Source organism: Salvelinus fontinalis, chromosome 37 (assembly GCF_029448725.1).
Source record: "Salvelinus fontinalis isolate EN_2023a chromosome 37, ASM2944872v1, whole genome shotgun sequence".
In the NCBI taxonomy this organism is placed as follows: domain Eukaryota; kingdom Metazoa; phylum Chordata; class Actinopteri; order Salmoniformes; family Salmonidae; genus Salvelinus; species Salvelinus fontinalis.
The window spans coordinates 8,263,719-8,286,124 of NC_074701.1; the positions used below are offsets into that span (position 1 = coordinate 8,263,719).

Here is a 22,406-nt window from a genome sequence, read left to right on the forward strand (position 1 = left end):
GGTGTATTCAGGTGTTCACTTGTGCTGTATCTTCTCCCCTGTCAGCATTTTGTGGAGGATTCCGCTCTGAGGGAGATGTAAATTAATTAGTGGTACACTAGTAGATATTAATTACTTTACACTGTAGATCGCACCCAGCAAGTTGTGTGGGTGTGACACAGTGATTAATGGGTGATGCAGGCTGGGCTGGGCTGGGGGGGGGGATACCTACTGTAGTCAGTTGTACAAATGAATGCATTCAACTGAAATGTGTCTTCCACATTTAACTCAACCCCTCTGAGGGAGCGAGTTTTTTTTTTTATTTTTTTTTTTTTAAAGGGGTTTCCTTTGGGGGGGGTACCAAAGACCTGTTTATGCAGAGTTGGCTCCTCATGCCTCCCCCTTTTTAATAGTGAAGAGCTACAAACTCCACATGCACTTTTAATTAACCAGTCTCTATGGTACTGAGAAATAATGCGTCACCATCAGCTGGCGGTGTGAGGACTGGAGTTCAGTGAGGTGACATGTTCTCAATGATAGAAATGTAATGAGTAGAGCTGACCCAATTCCCTGTTCTTCCTGAAAGACAAGCATATATGTTCTACACAATACATACATTTTAATTTTTAGTCTCTGTAATACCAATTGACCCCACCGAATACATTATTTTTAAAGGTCAAATAAAAGTCACAGAATTAAAAGTTACGTTTTATATCTTCCTAACATGCTGACCACACCGCTCGCGTCGCAAAATAAATGGACACATATTCAATCATTGCACCCACACTGCTCCCGCGAGACAGCGAGCGAAAATAGAAGTTGGTTCTGTTTGTGACACTCAACGCGCTTCAAGTCCTGGCTCTCGAATCTCCTCATTGGTTTTTAGGAGCATATACCCACGTGGGTGATTTGAAAGGTGAACTGACGTCCACACTCCAGTCGGTTGTAGTAATGCCCTGTAAAGTTGGTTGCCAACCGCCATATCAAGTCCAAAGAAGCCTGTAGGAAGGAGGAGCGATGATGAGAAACGAATTCGGTTGACCATTTTTTCTGAATTAATTGTCGGAGTAGAGGAATTGGTGTATTTCAGGTAAAATAACCCAATGTTTATATCCCAGAACAAATTAGCTAGCAACAGCAAGCTAGCTAGCTAAATTGTCATAAATGTTTAATGCAAATTTGACCTGTCCACAAATTATAATAATTGGTTCAGAGTTTGTTTTGATATTTCAATCTGCGTGTCCTGATCGCTTCTGGTGTGGCTGAACAAAGTCAACGTGCGCACGCAGGCAGCGTGTGTGCGCACGCGTCTGGTTTGGCCAGCATGTAAGTCTGAGAGTGGTTTTAACCTTCCAGACTTGGAATTGTATCAACACACCACCCAGGGCTTTTACTTGCGACATGTACACTCAGTAAAAAAAGAAACGTCCCTTTTTTAGGACACTGTCTTTCAAAGATAATTCGTAAAATTCCAAATAACTTCACAGATCTTCATTGTAAAGGGTGTAAACACGGTTTCCCATGTTTGTTCAATGAACCATAAACAATTAATGAAAATGCACCTGTGGAACAGTCGTTAAGACACTAACAGCTTACAAATGGTAGGCAATTAAGATCACAGTTATGAAAACTTAGGACACTAAAGAGGCCTTTCTACGGACTCTGAAAAACATCAAAATAAAGATGCCCAGGGTCCCTGCTCATCCGTGTTTACGTGCCTTAGGCATGCTGCAAGGAGGCATGAGGACTGCAGATGTGGCCAGGGCAATAAATTACCACGTCTGTACTGTGAGATGCTTAAGCCAGCGCTACAGGGAGACAGGACGGACAGCCGATCGTCCTCGCAGTGGCAGACCACGTGTAACAACATCTGCACAGGATCGGTACATCCGAACATCACACCTGCGGGACAGGTACAGGATGGCAACAACAACTGCCCGAGATACACCAGGAACGCACAATCCCTCCGTCGGAGAGGCTGGACTGAGGGCTTGTAGGCCTGTTGTAAGGCAGGTCCTCACTAGACATCAGGCAACAACGTCGCCTATGGGCACAAACCCCCCGTCGCTGGCCCAGAAAGGACTGGCAAAAAATGCTCTTCACTGACGAGTCGCGGTTTTGTCTCACCAGGGGTGATGATCGGATTCGCGATTATCGTCGAAGGAATGGGCTTTACACCGAAGCCTGTACTCTGGAGCGGGATCGATTTGGAGGTAGAGGGTCCGTCATGGTCTGGGTCGATGTGTCACAGCATCATCGGACTGAGCTTGTTGTCATTGCAGGCTATCTCAATGCTGTGCGTTACAGGGAAGACATTCTCCTCTCTCATGTGGTACCGTTCCTGCAGGTTCATCCTGACATGACCCTCCAGCATGACAATGCCAGCAGCCATGCTGCTCGTTCTGTGCGTGATTTCCTGCAAGACCGGAATGTTCTGCCATGGATCCGAAGAGCCCGGATCCCATCGAGCACATCTGGGACCTGTTGGATTGGAGGGTGAGGGCTAGGGCTATTTTTGCTGAGTTTATTTAAGTGCACTAAAGAGGAACACTGGGTACATATAGAGGATACTCATCCCCAGAATCGTTTTACGTGTTTATTTTCAAAGGATAAAGCTAAGCACATTAACAACTTCATAGTTAAGAACGCTATAACAATATGGAAGAAACTGAAACGTCTTTTACAAGAACCAATATCTCTCCCTAAAAACACCCCTATGGAACAAGCCTTGTATAGCTTTTCAGAATTCACAGATCAATTGGTCTACATGGAAAACTAAAGGCATAGAAACCTTTTAATGACTTGGTAATAGGAAATGCATGTATTTCCATGACAGAATTTAAAAAGCAATTTTGGACTGACCAATGTAGATATTTTCAAAAGTTGAATATCAAGATATTTCGATTTTTATATCTTTTCAACATTAGAGTCAAAAACGTGGATGGCGATTTAAGGCAGCCCCCCGCACCTCTCCGATTCAGAGGGGTTGGGTTAAATGCGGAAGACACATTTCAGTTGAATACATTGTTGGACAACTGACTAGGTATCCCCCTTTCCAATCTTGTGGGAACCCTATTTGAGTCCGAATAGGATATTCATGTGATGGGTAAGATATACCAAACCTTATAGAGAGCCTATACAAATATAAACTACTGGAACCAAGACTTAAAAAGAACTGACATTGGCACAAGATGGGAATGTTGGAAGATAACACAATTACAATTAATGAAAATGAACGCTTAATAAACTCAAATTTACACATGACAATATTCTCAATCTACAGTACAACTAACAACGACTCAATAATCCATGCCTTCTGGGAATGCTATAAAGTCCGAAAGTTAGTGAATGTCAGAAGTATTACAATGTAAATGTACCTGATGGGTCGGACGATACTTTTCTATACTAAACTGGAAATCAACCAATCCACCATCGTTAGCTCATTGGAAAGGTGAAATGGTTTATTATCTAAATGCTGAAAGTGCGTGGGTGGCCACTCCCATGTGGCGGCGAGTCATTTGGGCACTGGAGAGCGATGCGGGGGGCTGACTTTTCTCTCTCTCTAGGAGAAGTTGATCTCAGAGATGGCAGCGTGTCATGGCGTCTTGATAACGTCGTATTCAGCCGTGAGGATCATGCAGGAGACCCTGCAGAGATACGACGGCTGGCACTACGTCATACTGGACGAGGGACACAAGATCCGCAACCCTCACGCTGGAATTACCACTGCCTGCAAACAGGTACGCTCACACAGCTCAATAAACTATTGGTCAGCACCCCTGGTCCTGGATAGCTACAGTATACATATTTAGTATAGTGTTTTGTTCCAGCCAAGCTGCTAATCAAGATTTTTCTTCCCTTTACCCGCTTGCTCTCTCCTCTTTCTCACCCTCTTTTTCTCTCTCTCACACACACACCCCTCTCTCTCTCTACCTCTCTCATCTCTCACTCCCTTTCTCCGTCTCTAGTTCCGTACTCCTCATAGGTTCATTCTATCTGGAAGTCCTATGCAGAACAATCTGAAGGAGCTGTGGAGTCTATTTGACTTCGTCTTCCCTGGCAAACTGGGCACGCTGCCTATTTTTATGGAACAGTTCTCTGTACCCATCACCATGGGGGGCTACAGCAACGCTTCACCTGTACAGGTAACACACAGCCACACGATTTGGCATCAAAGAAGCTCTCGTCATTTTCGGGAAGCATGGAGTTGAGCTTACCATTGTTAAAGGGTCATTTCTCAGGATTTGACCTCAGGATTTGATTCACATTTGTATTCACATGGAGGGGGTGGAAGAGAGGTAGGGGATGGATAGAGGGGAGGGAGGTAGAGGGTGGACGAAAGGGGGGGGTGGGGGCGTGAGAAGGGATGGACAGAGAAAGAGGCGGTGAGCTGCTAAACGATGATCCTCAGTCATTAGTGTCCAGTCATTAATAACTCACCGACTGGATTTAATTATTTAACTGGCTCTAGAGGTAACACACACACATTGACTGGATTTAATTATTTAGCTGCTTTTAGATGGCCATCCGTGTTTCCGCTGTCGATAATAAAAAACCTTTACTAATTATTGAAGTTATTAAATGATGAGCGGGCAAAGCACTCTTTCTCTCTATAGCTCCCCCCCCCCCTTTCCCTTTCTCGCTCCTGTCTTTTTCTCTAACCCCCCCATCTGTGTCCATCTTCCGTCTCCCCTCCCTCAACTCATGCTCCCTCGCTCTTTCTTTCCATAGTCCTATCTTTCTCTCTCTCTCTCCCTTCCTCCCTCTCCTCTCTAGCTCTGTGTTATATAGTGCCCTGCAGCTGTATCACTTTTTGCCCCCTGCTGGCTGTCCCTCTGATCTCCCCCCCCCCCCCCCCCCCCCCCAGTGAGGTGGATGACTGATGTATGAATGGTCAACAAACGGTTAAAGGGTTAAATCGTGACCCTGCGCTGAGGCCGTTTACTGGATCACACACTATAGGCAGCTGATGAAAGGGAGAGAGGTCCCCCTCTAGAGACCACCATAAGCACTCTGATCAATGTTTAATGGCCCAATCTGCTGAGAGGGAGGAGTGGATAGAGGGAGGTGGGGGGGGCTAAACGACAAACATGCCCCAGGACAAATGTTCCATTATAGCATTATAGGTGTCGTAGTCAAGTGTTTGTCCATCTGACCCTTCAGAAGGCGCGTGTGTGTGTCATGTATGTTTACCCAAGGGGCTGTTGAGCCATTGTGTTGGTGTCTTTGTTGTCATTTGTTGTAATTGTTTGTTGTGCGTCTTGGTTATTATAGGTCCAGGCTGTGTAAAATTGTGCGCGTGTCTTGAATTGTTGTCTTTTTGTGTTTTTTCTAGGTCCAGACAGCGTATAAGTGTGCGTGTGTTCTGAGGGATACCATTAACCCTTACCTGCTCAGACGGATGAAAGCTGATGTGAAGGCCAACCTCTCTTTACCTGACAAGAATGAACAGGTGCGCGTCTCTTTCTGTCCCTCATGTAGCGGATACCGAAAGAGGCTGTAGTCTTTTTGCAATTCTTTTGACAGTTTACAGTTCTACGTTGTTGAGGAAATGGGAAATAAGAATACTAGCATAAAGAACTAGGCAGTATCACACTGCAGACCTGTTCCTGCACAATGCCAAGCAAACCTCAACGAACCACAGGTATGTAGAATGTGCCCATTACGAGTTGTATCGGGCGTGCCGCGTCTAGATCGGCGCTGTCCGCCCGCCGTAACTGAACCCGTTGTCAGCGCTGTTTTCGCGGTGACTGTCCGTGTTCCTGTGCAATAATACAGTCAATATTTGATGGGTTTTTACAAATTGAGTTGTCTTACTTCATTATGTAGCTGTTACATTTATCAGAATGTGTTTTTTACCTTCTCAATTTTGACGACCGTTGCTGGTTTTAATGGGTACATTTTGGGGTTTACCAGAGGTTTTATACAGTTGAGGTCGGAGCTTTACATACACTTAGGTTGGAGTCATTAAAATTTGTTTTTCAACCACTCCACATTTTCTTGTTAACAAACTAGAGTTTTGGCAAGTTGGTTAGGACATCTACTTTGTGCATGACACAAGTCATTTTTCCAACAATTGTTTACAGATTATTTCACTTATAATTCTCTATCACAATTCCAGGTGGTCAGAAGTTTACTTACACTAAGTTGACTGTGCCTTTTAAACAGCTTGAATAATTCCAGAAAATGATGTCATAGCTTTAGAAGCTTCTGATAGGCTAATTGACATAATTTGAGTCAATTGGAGGTGTACCTGTGGATGTATTTCAAGGCCTACCTTCAAACCCAGTGCCTCTTTGCTTGACATCATGGGAAAACCAAAAGAAATCAGCCAAGACCTCAGAATAAATATTGTAGACCTCCGCAAGTCTGGTTCATCTTTGGGAGAAATTTCCAAACGCCTGAAGGTACCACCTTCATCTGTACAAACAATAGTACGCAAGTATAAACACCATGGGACCACTCAGCTGTCATACCGCTCAGGAAGGAGACGCGTTCTGTCTCCTAGAGATGAATGTACTTTGGTGCGAAAAGTGCAAATGAATCCCAGAACAACAGCAAAGGACCTTGTGAAGATGCTGGAGGAAACGGGTACAAAAGTATCTATACCCACAGTAAAACGAGTCCTATATCAACATAACCTGAAAGGCCGCTCAGCAAGGATGAAGCCACTGCTCCAAAACCGCCATAAAAAAGCCAGACTATGGTTTGCAACTGCACATCCGGACAAAGATCATACTTTTTTGAGAAATGTCCTGAAACAAAAATTAACTGTTTGGCCATAATGACCATCGTTATGTTTGGAGGAAAAATGGGGAGGCTTGCCAGCCGAAGAACACCATCCCAACCGTGAAGCGTGGGGGTGCTTTGCTGCAGGAGGGACTGGTGCACTTCACAAAATAGATAGCATCATGAGGAAGGAAAATGATGTGGATATATTGAAGCAACATCTCAAGACATCAGTCGGGAAGTTAAAGCTAAAGATATTTTCATCTGTCACGTGAAACCGCTTGCATGTGCGGTGCGCTTTTGACAATAGGTTTTCCGCTAATTGCATTATGGAACGAACATTCCCGTGTAGCCTACTGCATTGTGCGCATTGCTGCTCTTATAATGTGAAGAAATAATTGGTAATCAGTGTTTTAAACTAAATGTTCTGATCTGTTGGATCAGCCCTATTGCTTTTTACATTATTTTTTTACTGGTTATATGAATTTGGGATCTATCGTTCCAAAGTCTATTTGGAATAGGCTATTTATTTTTCTCACAGAATGACAAGCTGACCAATAGAATAGGTAAACTTTTCTAATATGGGAGATATTAGATTGACTAGTGATTTTGCTGTTCGTTACTCGTCTTGTTGGCTGAGGAAAAGTACATTGTGGCAGTTATTCCAACATCTTCAAAGTGCGCATCGGAATTTGGTAAGAAGTGCATGCCGTTGCATGTTCTGTTAAGATGAATAACCATGGGCCTCCTGAGTGGTCACTACAGCCTGGGATTCGATCTTGCAACCGGCCGTGACCGGGAGTCCCATAGGGCGGCACACAATTGGCACCAGTGTCATCTGGGTTATGGGAGGATTTGGGTGGGGGGGGTGCCTGCAAGCTGACTTCGGTCGTCAGTTGAACGGTGTTTCCCGCCGAATCATTGGTGCAGCTGGCTTCCGGGTTAAGTGTGCAGGTGTTAAGAAGCGTAGCTTGGCGGGTCATGTTTCGGAGGACGCATGACTCGACCTTCGCCTCCAGATTCCGTTGGGGAGTAGCAGCGACGATACAAGCTCGCAATTGGATGTCACGAAATTGGGGAGAAAAGGCGGGGTTAAAAAAAAAACACGATGAATACTCATCATCTAAATGTGATTTTTGTCACTCTGAGCACCGTGAGTGGACGCCCTAATCAGGTAACGCACTCAATACATGTGGGTCTGGTAAATTTCTCAAATGTCCATTAAATTCAAATGCTGCCGGTCAAATTTCCACACACACACACACACACACTGTTCAGTTCATTAATTGTCTCCCTCGGGACAGAGCCTCTAGGCTGAAACCTCTTGTCTTTGATTTCTGCTCACACACTTGTTTCCTCAAGAGGTTTTAAAGTGAAGGCTTGTGTTTCTCCAGGTTTTGTTTTGCAGGCTAACAGAGGAGCAGCGCGAGGTGTATCAGGGCTATCTGGACTCCAAAGTGGTCTACCAAATACTGAATGGAGATATGCAGGTGAGTCTCACTCCCTCCTCTCCATTTCCTCTCAGCTGGCTCTCCCCCTCCTCTTTCTGCACTGAGGCTCTTTTGCTATTGATCAGAGAATTGTATCTATCAACACTTTTGATTGATTGACCTTTTTAGCTTTGAACAGTCAATTGTCTTGTCTACGCAAATGATTGTGCTGTAACCACAGGCTTGATTTCTATTTTCATTTAAGGCCCAATATAAATATGTTTCGTTCGACCGTCCTGATCTTGCGAAGCTGACGTTCTGTTTCACTGTGAAAACAAAACAAAAGTGCAGTGGTCAGCTAATAAATCTCACGTTATGATCCGGATTGGAAAGACACGTTCTGGCATCTCGCTGAAAGACGAGTACCTGGTTCTGGTTTAAGCCGGTTATTCTTCCAGGAAGAAGACGGGCCTTATTCATTATTTAACACTAACACTGGAGTACTGCCCGAGATGGGCTATAATGTTGAGATACGCCATTCTATGGGTTTTGCTAGACATGATGCATGCATAAAGCTTTCTGTAGGGACCTGTATGTTATCTCTGCGTGTCATTCACATTAGGATATGTAAGGTCAGTGGTATGATAACTGATGCCTGGTCGGAAGAATGCTCTGCAGTGGTTTTTGAGTGTATCTCTGACCCAAGGAAAGGCTTTTACACCAACCGTTCTTCATCACTGCTCTGTATTTCCTTGTGACACACACTCACACACACACACACACTCTCAGTGGTCAGTCCTCTCCTTGATGTGGTCTCTGAATCCATTAACCCACATTACTAATGCAGCACTTGGCTAGTGCACTGCGAACGCACGACACACTCTGTGTCTTCTGCAGGGAATTAGTTATGTCGGATCATTCATTAGGACCCTTATGGAAATAATTAGTCTGGAAATGTGTTTGTTTAAAGGGGCCAAATATAGTCGAAATGTAATGTTGTTGACTGAAAACGCATATTATTTTCTAGCTGCTTTTTTTTAGATCCTAACAAGGTAGATGCAAAAATTCGTTCAATGCTGTGTTTACCAAATGTTTTTGTGCTATGATCAACCTTAAGTTTTGTGAGCTATCGTGGAACACTACCACAAAGTTGGGGAACACCGTCCTCCTAGTTCACAGTGACTGTTTTGTTTATGAATGCATTTATATATTGTATTTTTATCCTTCATTTCCAGGTGTTCGCGGGCCTGATAGCACTGCGTAAGATGTGTAACCACCCGGACCTGTTCTCTGGGGGTCCCAAGATCCTGAAGGGTATACCAGAGGACCAACTGACTGAAGAGGAACACTTTGGCTTCTGGAAACGTTCCGGCAAACTGATGGTGGTGGAATCACTGCTCCGACTTTGGTTTAAACAGCAACACAGAGTCCTGCTGTTCACACAGTCCAGACAGGTATGTGTGTGTTGGGAAGGGGGGGGGGGGGGGGGGGGGGGGGGGGCAGAGACACTGACTGGGTGATTCTCAGGTTCCATGGAATATTAATCTGACAATCCTGTTAGGCCGAATCCACAACTCTTTCTTCCTCTCTCTCCCTCTCGCGCCGTCTCTTTCTAGATGTTGGGGATATTGGAGGTGTTTGTGAGGGAGAATGGCTACACCTATGTGAAAATGGATGGTACCACCACCATCGCCTCCAGACAGCCTCTCATCGCTCGATACAACAAAGTAAGCGTCTACAATTCTACCCGTTTCACACTTTCTTGCAGACCTGAACCAAACTGTGCTGGCTCAGACATTGTCTTTCTCAGCATGCTTCCAGCAACTATGGTTGACGCGTAACCAGGCCTGCTTGGTTTGGATCGGCTCGATTCGGCTCAGTAGTGTGAAAAAACCTTTCAGTGAAGAATCTTACCGCTGGGGGGTTAGATCACTAGTGTGAAAACGGCCTATTGTCTAGCCTGCTGCCCAGTGTCATCTTCGCATATGGTCCCGTGATCAGACATGTCCTGACGAGTGATTAAAAAAAAGTAGTATAAGAAATAGTTCTGTATATGCTTTGACCGCCATTCTATCCTATTTTTCCTCTCCTCCTCTCCAGGACAACTCTATCTTTGTGTTCTTGTTGACCACCAGAGTGGGGGGGCTGGGAGTCAACCTGACCGGCGCTAACAGAGTCATCATCTATGACCCCGATTGGAACCCGAGCACAGACACACAGGTACACACACCACTGACCGTAGGGTTCGACAGACTCCATGCTACGCAGACATGTCTGTAACCAGTCAGTCGTTGCCTAACCATGAATCTCCTGCTATTGTGTTGTCCCCTAGGCTCGAGCGCGTATGTGGAGGATTACACACACACACACACACACACACACTCTTATCACACTCTCACCCCCATGTCCCTGTGTTGTTGTCCTCTAGGCCCGAGAGCGAGCTTGGAGGATCGGTCAGAAAAAGGAGGTGACTGTCTATAGGCTACTGACCGCTGGGACCATTGAGGAGAAAATCTACCACAGGTAGGAAGGGAAGGAGGGCCACTTTATTCATATCACTGGCCATTCACCGAGGTACAGCCCTCACTTCCTGAGGGGTTCAAATACAGACTTTGCATAGAGCGGAGCTCGCTGCATTTTGCCAAAGGCATCAAGAAGGGTGTCATTTACTTTCTCAGGCACCATTATGATATGATATGCCGTTTTAGCAGATGCTTTCATCCAAAGCGTTTTACAGTATTGCATGCATACATTTTCGTGTACGGACTTCCCAAAGAAACCGCTGACGTTGCACGCTCTCTGGTTTCACGTTTTATTTGTCACACGCACAAGTACAGTGGCATGCTTAACTTGCAAACCCTTCTCAACAGTGCAGTATTCAATATCAAAATAGGAGAACTAAAAAAAACACACACGAGAAATACATTTTATGTGCAGGTGGTATACTGCATTAACTGAGGTAGATGTGTACATGTAGGCAGGGTTTAGGAGAAAGTGACTGGTAGCAGGATGGATAAATAATAATAGTAAACAATTTAGCAGCAGCGTAAGTGGTGGTGGGTGGGTGGGTGTGTGCGTGGTGTCGAGTGTCAGTGTATGCGTGTGTGGGTTGAGACCTGTGAGTGTGCGTATTGTCAGTGCATATAGTCCATGGTGGGGGGTAGAGGCTCTCGCTCTCTTGGAGCCTGTCGGTCCGAGACCTAGTAATCTGGTACTGCCTGTTGGACGGAAGCAGAGAGAACAGTCTATGACAGGGGTGGCTGGAGTCTTTGTCAATTTCTTGGGCCTTCCTCAGATACTGCTTGGTGTGTATGTCCTGAATGGCTGGGAGCTCGTCCACAGTGATGTGCTGGGCTGTCCGCACCGCCCTCTGTAGGGCCTCGCGGACAAGGGTGGAGCAGTTGCCATACCAGGCAGCGATGCAGCCAGTCAAGACAGGATCCAGTTGCAGAGGGAGGTGTTCAGTCCCAGGGTCCCAAGCTTGGTGACAATCTTGGAGGTTGCTATGGTGTTGAACGCTAAGCTACAGTCGATAGACAGCATTCTCACATAGGATTTTCCCTTCGTGTCGAAGTGGGAAAGGGCAGTGTGGAGTGCAATTGAGATGGCATCGTCTGTGGATCTGTTGAGGCGGTATGCAAACTGGAGTGGCTCCAGGGTGTCTGGGGTTGATGGTGTGGATGTGTCATGACCAGCCTATTACAGATGTGAGTGCTATAGGGCGGTAGTCATTGTGGCAGGTTACTTTAGATTTCTTGGGAACAGGAGCGATGGATGGTCATTTTGAGGCATGTGGAGATTTACAGACTGGAACGGGGAGAGGTTGATAAATATCCGTTACGACACCTGCCAGCTGGTCTGCTCCTGCCCGGAGGATGCGCCCTGGTATTCTGTCTTGCTCAGTGGCCTTATGAGTGTTGACACGTTTAAAGGTCTTACTCAGGTCAGCCTCGGAGAGCGAGTACCGTACTCCGGAACAGCGGGAGCCTTTATGCAAGGCTTGTGGTATTGTCAATGAAGAATACATAAAAGGCTTTAAGTTCATCTGGTAGAGTGGCATCGTTGGGTAGCTCACGGTTGGCTGGTTTGTCCTTTGTAATCCGTAATGCATTTTCATCCTTGCCCAATGCATTGAGCATTGGCGCCAGTGCAATAAGATTCCACCTTATTCCTGTATTGTCTTTTTTGCATGTTTGGTGGTTCTACGGAGGTTGTAGTGGGACTTCATCATGTGACCGTGGCTACTTCCTTAGCCTCATGGTTAGCTACGTTGGCTGCAATAGCCCTGTGTGTAGTGTGCCTCTGTCCTTTAGTTTAGCTTGTGTCTCAGTGTTAATCCAGGGCCTTTGGTTGGGAAAACATCTGACCTTTACTGTCGGGACAACGTCATCGGTGCACTCTCTGATGAAGCCAGTGACGGAGGTGGTGAACTTGGCGAAGTCCCGAAACACATTTCTGTCCCGTAATGTAGCCACTGCTTCATTGGACAACTTCTCCACTGAGTGTGTCACGGGCACTTCTTGCGAAGGGAGGCCAAGGGAGTGACTTGTAAGCATGCTTGTTGGTCATATAACAGTAGTTATAGAGCCCCTAGTGGCACAGAACACTTGCTGGGAAACGTTAGGCAGAAGGAACAATGTCTGAGTTGAATTCGTCAAGTGGAAAAACATAAATGTAACAATTTATGTTAACTGGAGAGTTGAAATTAAAGAGAAGCGAGGGCCAGAAAAGTAATGTTTGGGAAAGATTTGGTGAAGTGGTTAAAAAAAATATCGATAGCAGTGCCAGCTATGTTATGTGTGTCGTTGTGAGAGCGCTATACAAATTCACCAGTCACAAGACGGGACTTCAAATAGGCCTATGGCACGTCAAGGGAACTTTAGCTTACTATTCTGATGGGTTAAATGGACACTGAAATCTGGACACGAAACGTAGATCTATATCCTCTCACATATTAACTCCTGCAGCATTAAGCATTTCTTGCAGTAAAATGATACACCAAATGTTGGCAAAATTTTGACTCAGGAACAGGAGTGGATAAAAAAAAAAAATCAGGGTCATAAGAGAATGTCAACTGCATAAAATATGCATTCAAGCCAAACTGAGATCTTATCAGAAACATGTTGGGTCGTTTTCACAGCTTTCTATTTCCTTACAACTGGTCAAAATGATATCAAAACATTTTGCGCCGAGAATCTGTCCAGTTTCTAACATTTTTATTGCATTTTCTCCCCGGTCCCTAAATGTCTTTGCTCTGTGAAAGAAGCGGAGATGACCGAGAACTTTACCGATGTCAACTATATTGACGCATTCATTCTATGGATTTATGACATTGTTCTGGTGAGCAAGGGTTTACGTAGTCTTCTAGGGCAACATATAATGACAGAAGAGAAGCTGCATGTGTCTAATTTATAGACAAGTTGACTGCCAAATAGCCTACCAAAAAGTTGGAAATTTATAAGCAGTAACCTGTCTCTAAATCATTCCGCCATCTGACTGTAGCCTACAGCGCATTTTCTATATTATCGGGTTTGGGTCGGGGCTTCAGATTTTAATTTTGTCACATATAGTCAGGCCATTTCTGTTATTAGCAATTGTGTGTGCGGGTGAACAAACAGCTGACCGACCACAGGACTACAATTACTTCTGGTCCTTTTACTGTGTCCACGTTTCAAGTAGCTCTTCATCTATGATTAACGGACCTATTGAGATTCTCCTCCCCACACCATCAGGAGGGACTGTGTTAATATTCACCTCTGGTGTTTTTTCCCTTCAGGCAAATCTTCAAACACTTCCTGACCAACCGCGTTCTGAAGGACCCCAAACAGCGACGCTTCTTCAAGTCCAACGACGTCTACGAGCTGTTTACCTTATCTAACCCTGACGGGACGCAGGGCACTGAGACCAGCGCTATATTTGCAGGTACACACACACACGTGGTTCCGCCTGTCTTTTCCTATTGGTTTTGTGTCTGTTTTTATTTCCATTCGTTTTTATTTCCACTCATTGTGTAGGTACGGGTTCTGATGTCCAAGCTCCTAAGAAGCCAGTCAGACCAAGGTCTAACCATAGACACTCTGTAACAAATCACAATGTTAGCTCCACTGGAGGTGGAGCCATCCCTTCCCCATCGCCCCGGCCTGGAGACAGGACCACCCCCCTTCGCAGTAACATCTTGCTCAATAAGAACAACAGGCTGACGGACAGCCAGGAAGCCAACCAGGGCGAGGCAGATATTCCTATTGGACAGTCCCAGACAGAATGTGACACACAGCATTCTAGGGAGGAGGGAAGCAATGCTCATATACTCACAGACCCAGACAGAGACCAAAACTCCGTTCTGCCCCACAAACACAGAGACTCACCCGTGACCAGCCCAAATCCACACAAACATTCACACACTGACTCCGTCAGTCCCAGTACACAGAAACACCGAGACAAACACAGTCCACACAAACACAGAGACTCTCAAGGACCCGGCTCCAGTCCCTACAAACACCGGGAGAAGAGGAAGCACTGTGACTCGACAGTAGAAGGACCTAAAAACAAACACGGGAATCAGAAACGGGCCAAGGTCGAGGGTCATCGCATCTCCTACCTGGTGAAGAAGAGGAGCTACAAAGGACAAGAGGAGCGCGAGGGGCAGCCGGAAAAACGGGACCAGAGACAGAGCGACGACTATGTACTGGCCAAACTCTTCAAGAAGTCGGGTATGTTAATACATGTTTATAAGTAATGAAATATATTTGTTGGTAGTTTATATATCGCCTTAATGCTTATTCATGAAAGTTATTATAAAGTGTTATCGTACTTTTCTTTACGCGTTTCAAGAGATCGGGTACCTCTGCACACAAGGCATTATTTTCCAGGTGACGTTTTGCTGGGCTGAAGGTGAAGCGCTTCGTTTGAACCGTAGAAGATGAACTAGCATGAACCAAACGGTGTTTTTGTGTGTGTTTTTTTGTTTGTGGTGTTTAAAACTTCTTATGGCTGCAGGGGCATTATTGAGTAGATTGGATGAAAGATGCCCAGAGGTGCCCATAGTAAACTGCCTGCCCTTCAGTCCCAGTTGCTAATATATGCATATTATTATTAGTATTGGATAGAAAACACTCTGAAGTTTCTAAAACTGTTTGAATGATGTCTGTGAGTATAACAGAACTCATATAGCAGGCAAAAACATGAGAAAAAATCCAAACAGGAAGTGGGAATTCTGAGGTTGGTCGATTTTCAACCACGCCCTTATTGAATAAACAGTGGGATATGGATGAGTTTGCACTTCCTACGGCTTCCACTAGATGTCAACAGTCTGTAGAACCTTGTCTGATGCCTCTACTGTGAAGTGGGGCCGAAGGAGACAGGAATTAGTCAGATCTATCATGACCTGACCATGCTCTGACCATCCGCGTTCACATGAGAGGGAGCTCTGTTCCATCGTACATCTGAAGTCAATGTAATTCTCCGGTTGGAACGTTACTGAAGATTTATGTTAAAAACATTCTAAAGATTGATTCAAAAAATCGTTTGCCATGTTTCTACTGACTGTTAAGGAACTTTTTGACATTTCGTCTGCTTTTAGTCAACGCGCTTCTTGACTTTGGATTTGTTTACCAAACACGTGACAAAAATAGCTATTTGGACATAAATGATGGACATTACCGAACAAAACTAACATTTCTTGTGGGAGTCCTGGTAGTGCATTTCCCGACGAAGGTCAGCAAAGGTAAGTGAAGATTTATAATGCTTTTTATGAGTTTTGTTGACTGCACAATTCGGCGGGTAACTGTATGGCGTGATTTTGTGGCTGAACACTGTTCTCAGATTATTGAATATTGTGCTTTTGCCGTAAAGCTTTTTGAAATCTGACACAGCGGTCGCATTAAGAGCAAGTGTATCTTTAACCACAATTTGTGTTAATGATTTTGTCCTACAATCCCAGGGGAAAGTAAAGCTACACAGTGCATCTTTAACCTTCTTCTCTCGGTCTCTCCTCTCCAGGTATCCACAGTGTGATGCAGCATGACTCCATCATGGAGGCGTCGAACCCAGACTATGTCCTGGTGGAAGCTGAGGCTAACAGAGTAGCTAAAGACGCTTTGAGAGCTCTGAAAGTCTCCAGACAACACTGTAGACTGCCCTACAACCAACCTGCCCCAGCTCCAGCCAGGTACTCACACAGCCTGCGTGTAACACACACACACACACACACACAGCCGAGCCCATACACAGGCTATCACTGTAGACTTTCACATTGAGTGGAGGACTATGGGTATTGTAGTTGAATATGTGTGTGGGTGGTTGTGTGTCTACAGGAAGAGGTTTGGTCAGAAGAAGAATCCTTTGCTGTCTGCTCCTCCTGCTACAGCTGTCCCAGTTCAGGACAAATGCAAGGTAACTACACACCTCAACACCGCTGAGGTAGACAACATATTTGTATTAGGGCACACAAAAGAAAATGTTTTTCACAGGGTGTCTGCTTGTCCTTAAAATGTATTTTTTTAATTAATTTAGCTAAATGAAAGGCCTTTAAAATGTCTTAATGTCAGTTTTCAGTGGTCTTAAAAAATTCAACCGGAGACTACTGTGTTTCCGTTATGTTGTGCAGCTGCTTAATTGTTGCCACCACAGCAAAATAAACAGTATAGTGCATTGTCTTCATAATTCCTCTGATGAAAGTGTCTGTCCTGCCCATGTTCCTGTTTCGCCAGGACCTGCTGCAGTGATAATGAGCGAGCCTTTTTTTACTGCCTTTTCCACTGCCCTTATTTTGAAAAAAAAATTTTTTGGTTCTAGCTATAAGAAAAACACAGCTATCCTGTGTAATATTCAGGGCATAAAATTAACACCCGCCACCTGACAAATGCAGGTAGATTTTGGCGTTGGTGGGTAAGAATGTCAAATTCACCAGCCACGTTGCCGTGTGGTAACTCTCCGGGCTCTACAGTGTGAGCGTTTAATAAAAAAAAGTGTCTGTCTGGGGGGGCTGTGAGCACTGTGCGCTTAAATATTTGTTTTTAGAATTATTTGGCACAGGCATAAAAGTTGGTCTAATGTACTCTGAAGTCTACTAAAGTGAGACTTTGTCCTCGTGTTTCTTGGCAATTTACATTGAAAATCAACCTAGCTTGTGAACAAAACCATGTTTGAGTTTGCTCTCGCTGCTAGCAAAAAGAGACGTTGTTGGCCTTTACTAGTGAAGTTCTCACGGAACATGTGATGACTCCAGCAGCCCTGTTACCAAGGTTACCTTAAAGGGGCAGCTAAAATGTTTTGTGTGATATTTTTGTTCAAATACTCGGGTCACAGAATATGACATTAAATCAAGCAATATACCACATTATTTCTTACTAATAATACTGTTCTTGTTTTAGAAACATTACTAAGCATGCGCATCATTTTTTTGTGTTTCTTTGTGTAGTTATGCCAAAAAACAAGTCAAAGTTGCTGCTAGATTTTTTTTATATCTACCAACCACAGTGGCTGGTATACAAAAAAGTTTGTTTTAGGCCGTGGTAATACTTGTCTCAGTTGAAGAGAGGATGTTCTCAGCTTTGTGCAGGTATATTGTTTTTTATTTCTCAGCTGTCTGTTTTACAACCGAGATATGGATCTGCGATACGGAGCACGCGAAATTAGCATTGTCCATTGCGAGCACATTGGCCTCACTGCGTATTCGGCTATGACAGCGACGTTTTGGGGGGGAATTAATCATTACTTTACTGTTAGATTAAAACACGGTAACTTCCAATGAAAATTCTACTTCGAGGTAGTGATCTAGCTAATGTGTTTTTATTTTCCACCTACCGAGGTGAATTAACACCAAATATAGTAATCTGTGATAGTAGTGCACGTAAAGATGTAGGAAAATCTATTGAACAGAAAATACAGACTTATTTTAACAGTAAAATATAACAATGGACTAATTGTCAACCTAAAATTCATTACAATCAGTGGATTAGGTTGCAGTGCATATCAAAATATCTTGAGTCATGCATTCCTGCCTAGATTTAAGAAGTTATTTGTATACCATCTCAGTAGTCTATTGCACTTCTTTATTAAAGCACTATGAATGCCATCAGAAGGTGATTCGCCTACACATTATTTTTCTATTAGTGACGGTGGAAATGGACATTTGTGTTTCTTATTGGACACATCCAGGTAGTCCCTCCGTGTTTCGGTCTGTTTTCTTCTGTTAGGTGCCTAATGAACATGACCCTGCTGAAACATATAGTCAGATATTCCTCTGTTCTTCATTATTCTGTTCTCTGTTGTAACCCAGTGTGTCTGCTTTATCTGTGTAGGACGCTGCCATCATCAAGAAAACCATCGCTAGGAAACCCATCCCGGGGGTTCACTTCAGTGGAGAAGGGGTAGAGGTGGGAGGCTCTTCCTCTACTACGGCCCCCCTCTCTTCCTCCACTCTACTGGCCCGCATGAAAGCTAGGAACCACCTCAGCCTGCCCCAGAGAGAAGGGGATGAAGGAGGAGAGGAAGAGGGGGGTGCGCGTACCCCCTCAGGCCCTCCTGCCCCCCCTACGGAACACGATGAGCTCCTGGTGGAGCTGAGAAACTTTGTGGCATTCCAGGGAGCTGTGGATGGACAGGCCAGCACCAAGGAGGTCCTGGACCACTTCACCCCCAGACTGACCCAGACCCAGACCCCTGTCTTCAGAGAACTACTCCGAAACATCTGTAACTTCCACAGGGCAAAGGGGCAGGAGGGGACGTGGAGACTTAAACCTGACTACAGATAATGGGAGTAGGGAGAAGGGGAGAGGAGACTCACATCTGACTACTTGCAGAGGAGGAGAAGTCTGGGTTGATGGAGAGGAACTTGAGGCTCAAAAAAAACATTTGACTGAGGGCGAGGAGATGGGAAAGAGAGCACAGAGAGGGAGAAGGGGACCTGAGTTACTGTAGTAGTTGGGTTGAGGGGGTGCTATTAATGAAAATGTCTTATTATTTTTGTTTGTTTTGTTGTTTATACCTGGGATCTACTTGAATTCAGACATTTTACATGTAACTGACATTGTAACTGGAAATTGATTACTGTTATTGTGGCGGCAGGAAATTATGCAGATGTTTTTAATTCAAAATAAGAGTCCCCCTACAAAGACACGTTAAACTTGGAATATGCCGTACAACTGTTTTTCACAGTATTGCAACCACCTTTTAAGAAAATGTCTTGATCATTTTTATTTTTAACCCCATAGAGACGATTTTCACGTCTTAATCCGCCGATGTCGCACTTCCGCATCTGCGGTGAAAGGTGGCAGAGCTAGAGCTGTGTTTGTCAGACCATGAGACATTCCAAAATATCGGTCTTCTCACGAAAATGTCTGTAGCGTCCGAACGGCTTACAAACTGTTACCCCTATATGGAAAGATGAAACTCACGAACACGATGTTGTGCTCTACGACTCCCACAAGCGTTTTGGGACTCGTTTGAAGTCAGTACAGCTGATCTGCCAACTTCTGGCTGTAGCGTCTGAACAGTTTGGGCTACACGCTAATATCTCTCACGAACACGTACACTACCGTTAAAAAGTTTGGGGTCACTTAGAAATGTCCTTGTTTTTGAAAGAAAAGCAACAAAAAAAATTGTACATTAAAATAATACAGAAAATCAGGGTAATTACTATTGTAGCTGGAAACGGCTGATTTATTTTATGGAATATCTACATAGGCCCATTATCAGAAACCATCACTCCTGTGTTCCAATGGCACGTTGTGTTAGCTAATCCAAGTTTGTCATTTTAAAAGGCTAATTGATCATTAGAAAACCCTTTTGCAATTATGTTAGCCCAGCTGAAAACTGTTGTTCTGATTTAAAGAAGCAATCAAACTGGCCTCCTTTAGACTAGTTAAGTATCTGGAGCATCAGCATTTATGGGTTCGATTACAGGCCAGAAACAAAGACCTTTCTTCTGAAACTCAGTCTCTTCTTGTTCTGAGAAATAAAGGCTATTCCATGGGAGAAATTGCCAAGAAACTGAAGATCTCGTACAACGCTGTGTACTACTCCCTCCACAGAACAGCGCAAACTGGCTCTAACCAGAATAGAGAGAGTGGGAGGCCCCGGTGCGCAACTGTGCAAGAGGACAAGTACATTAGTGTCTAGTTTGAGAAACTGATGCCTCACAAGTCCTCAACTGGAAGCTTCATTAAATAGTACCCGCAAAACACCAGTCTCAACGTCAACAGTGAAGAGGTGACTTTGCTGAGAACGCTACCTGCCCACATGCATAGTGCCAACTGTAAAGTTTGCTGGAGGAGGAATAATGGTCTGGGGCTGTTTTTCATGGTTCAGGCTAGTCCCCTTAGTTCCAGTGAAGGGAAATCGTAACGCTACAGCATGCAATGGCATAGACGATTCTGTGCTTTTTACTTTTTGGCAACAGTTTGGGGATAGCCCTTTCCTGTTTCAGCATGACAATAAAATAAAACTTTATCGTCCATCCAGGATGGACATTTTCCTTTGGCATCACCTTCATTAAAATAATCACATACACATACATTCTCACATCATACACATTTAAACCAGTCAGTCCATCATGTTGCATACAGTAACAACATAGAGGACATTAATTCACTCACAAATGACCACTGTCCTAACTGCACTCGATAGTTAAGTACATATACCGATACAATTTACTTTGCATTTAGTAGTTCAACAGCACAAAGAATGAATGAATGTTTCTTGGCTGCCCCTGTGCACAAAGCGAAGTCAATACAGAAATGGTTTGTCGAGATCCGTGTGGAAGAACTTGACTGGCCTGCACAGAGCCCTGACCTCAACCCCATCGAACACCTTTTGGATGAGTTGGAACGCCGACTGCGAGCCAGGCCTAATCGCCCAACATCAGTGCCCGACCTCACTAATGCTCTTGTGTCTGAATGGAAGCAAGTCCCCGCAGCAATGTTCCAACATCTAGTGGAAAGCCTCCCCAGAAGAGTGGAGGCTGTTATAGCAGCAAAGAGGAGACCAACTCCATATTAATGCCCATGATTTTGGAATGAGATGTTTGACCAGCATACTTTTGGCCATGTAGTGTATTTATACCAGCATTTCCTTAGAAAGTTTACACCAACACTGGTATGTTGAAAGCTATACGTAAAGAAATACACTTTTAGTAAAATACAAATATATGTAATTGGATTACTTGTCTACACAACTTAAGTTAGTCTATTGAGCTGAGCAATGGGTTTAATAAAGAGTGCTGGTGAGTCCTTACTCCACCCACTCCATTCACTGCAATGCAATACACCGCATATGAGTTACATATTGGCATATAGAGAAAAAATATAATGCCACTGTAAAAGTGGAGTAGGGATTACTCAATATGGTCTGTAGAATCTAAATAGGGTTTTATTTCTTGGGGGACTGAGTCTACATACCCAGACAGCATTTTTACTCCACCCATTCCAATAGTCCCAACACAATACACTGTAGGCCTATAAATTACATATTGGCTTAGAGGGGGGGGGAAAGACTGCCGATGTTCATTGTGTCCAATGGAATGGGTGTAGTAAAATGCCAGCAACACTCCATATTATTCAATGCCCGTGAAATTATTCCATACAGATTCTACAGACCCTACTGAGTACTCCCAACCCCACTTTTACATTGGCACAAAATATATTTTTTTCACTTTAAGACCAATATTGTCAACATACCAGTCTGAACATTGTATTTTTCAAGTAGCCTTAAAATAATGTTTTAAACATTTAACAAATATTCCATACATTCTTTCTTGCATTTGAAGCACAATAAAAATTGACCTTGATTAAAATGTCATATCTTTTGAATGAGGATCCATCCACCTTGCAATGTTTTGAAATGCGTGCTTTAATTTAGGTTACTTCATTACCATAGGAAAGTGATGTCATCCTTAGTGCTGTTTGCAGGATAGTAATCAGAGATTGACTCTAGGGAAAATACAAAATACATGGAGTGTACAAAACATTTGGAACACCTTCCTAATATTGAGTTGCACGTCCTTTTGCCCTCAGAACAGCCTCAATTCGTCGGGACATGGACTCTACAAGGTGTCGAAAGCATTCCACAGGGATGCAATCCTAGCTTTGTGGCATGGGGCATTATCGTGCTGAAAAAAATCCATTCGAAAATTGATACACTGCTGCCATGAAGGGATACACCTGATTCAGATATCCTGAAATGTTGCTCCACTTTTACCAAGGGGCCCATTGTGTGCAATGTTGACACGTGGCATAATGGATGCATGTACTCGTTTTCTCCATACCCTAG

General features: G+C 44.2%; 1 protein-coding gene across 1 annotated transcript in view; it reads left to right on the forward strand.

The window, feature by feature from the left end:
• ercc6 (excision repair cross-complementation group 6) overlaps positions 1 to 21,930 on the forward strand; it is a 53,961-nt gene extending 32,031 nt beyond the window's left edge. The window contains exons 12-24 of the mRNA XM_055901810.1: positions 3,546 to 3,719; positions 3,948 to 4,124; positions 5,315 to 5,431; positions 8,103 to 8,198; positions 9,374 to 9,592; positions 9,755 to 9,865; positions 10,239 to 10,358; positions 10,567 to 10,661; positions 13,915 to 14,060; positions 14,153 to 14,848; positions 16,137 to 16,305; positions 16,451 to 16,529; positions 18,440 to 21,930. Of these exons, the coding sequence (XP_055757785.1) occupies positions 3,546 to 3,719; positions 3,948 to 4,124; positions 5,315 to 5,431; positions 8,103 to 8,198; positions 9,374 to 9,592; positions 9,755 to 9,865; positions 10,239 to 10,358; positions 10,567 to 10,661; positions 13,915 to 14,060; positions 14,153 to 14,848; positions 16,137 to 16,305; positions 16,451 to 16,529; positions 18,440 to 18,892 (2,652 nt within the window). The 3' untranslated portion in view covers positions 18,893 to 21,930. The remainder of the gene's footprint in view (positions 1 to 3,545; positions 3,720 to 3,947; positions 4,125 to 5,314; positions 5,432 to 8,102; positions 8,199 to 9,373; positions 9,593 to 9,754; positions 9,866 to 10,238; positions 10,359 to 10,566; positions 10,662 to 13,914; positions 14,061 to 14,152; positions 14,849 to 16,136; positions 16,306 to 16,450; positions 16,530 to 18,439) is intronic.
• Positions 21,931 to 22,406: the final 476 nt, after the last annotated feature.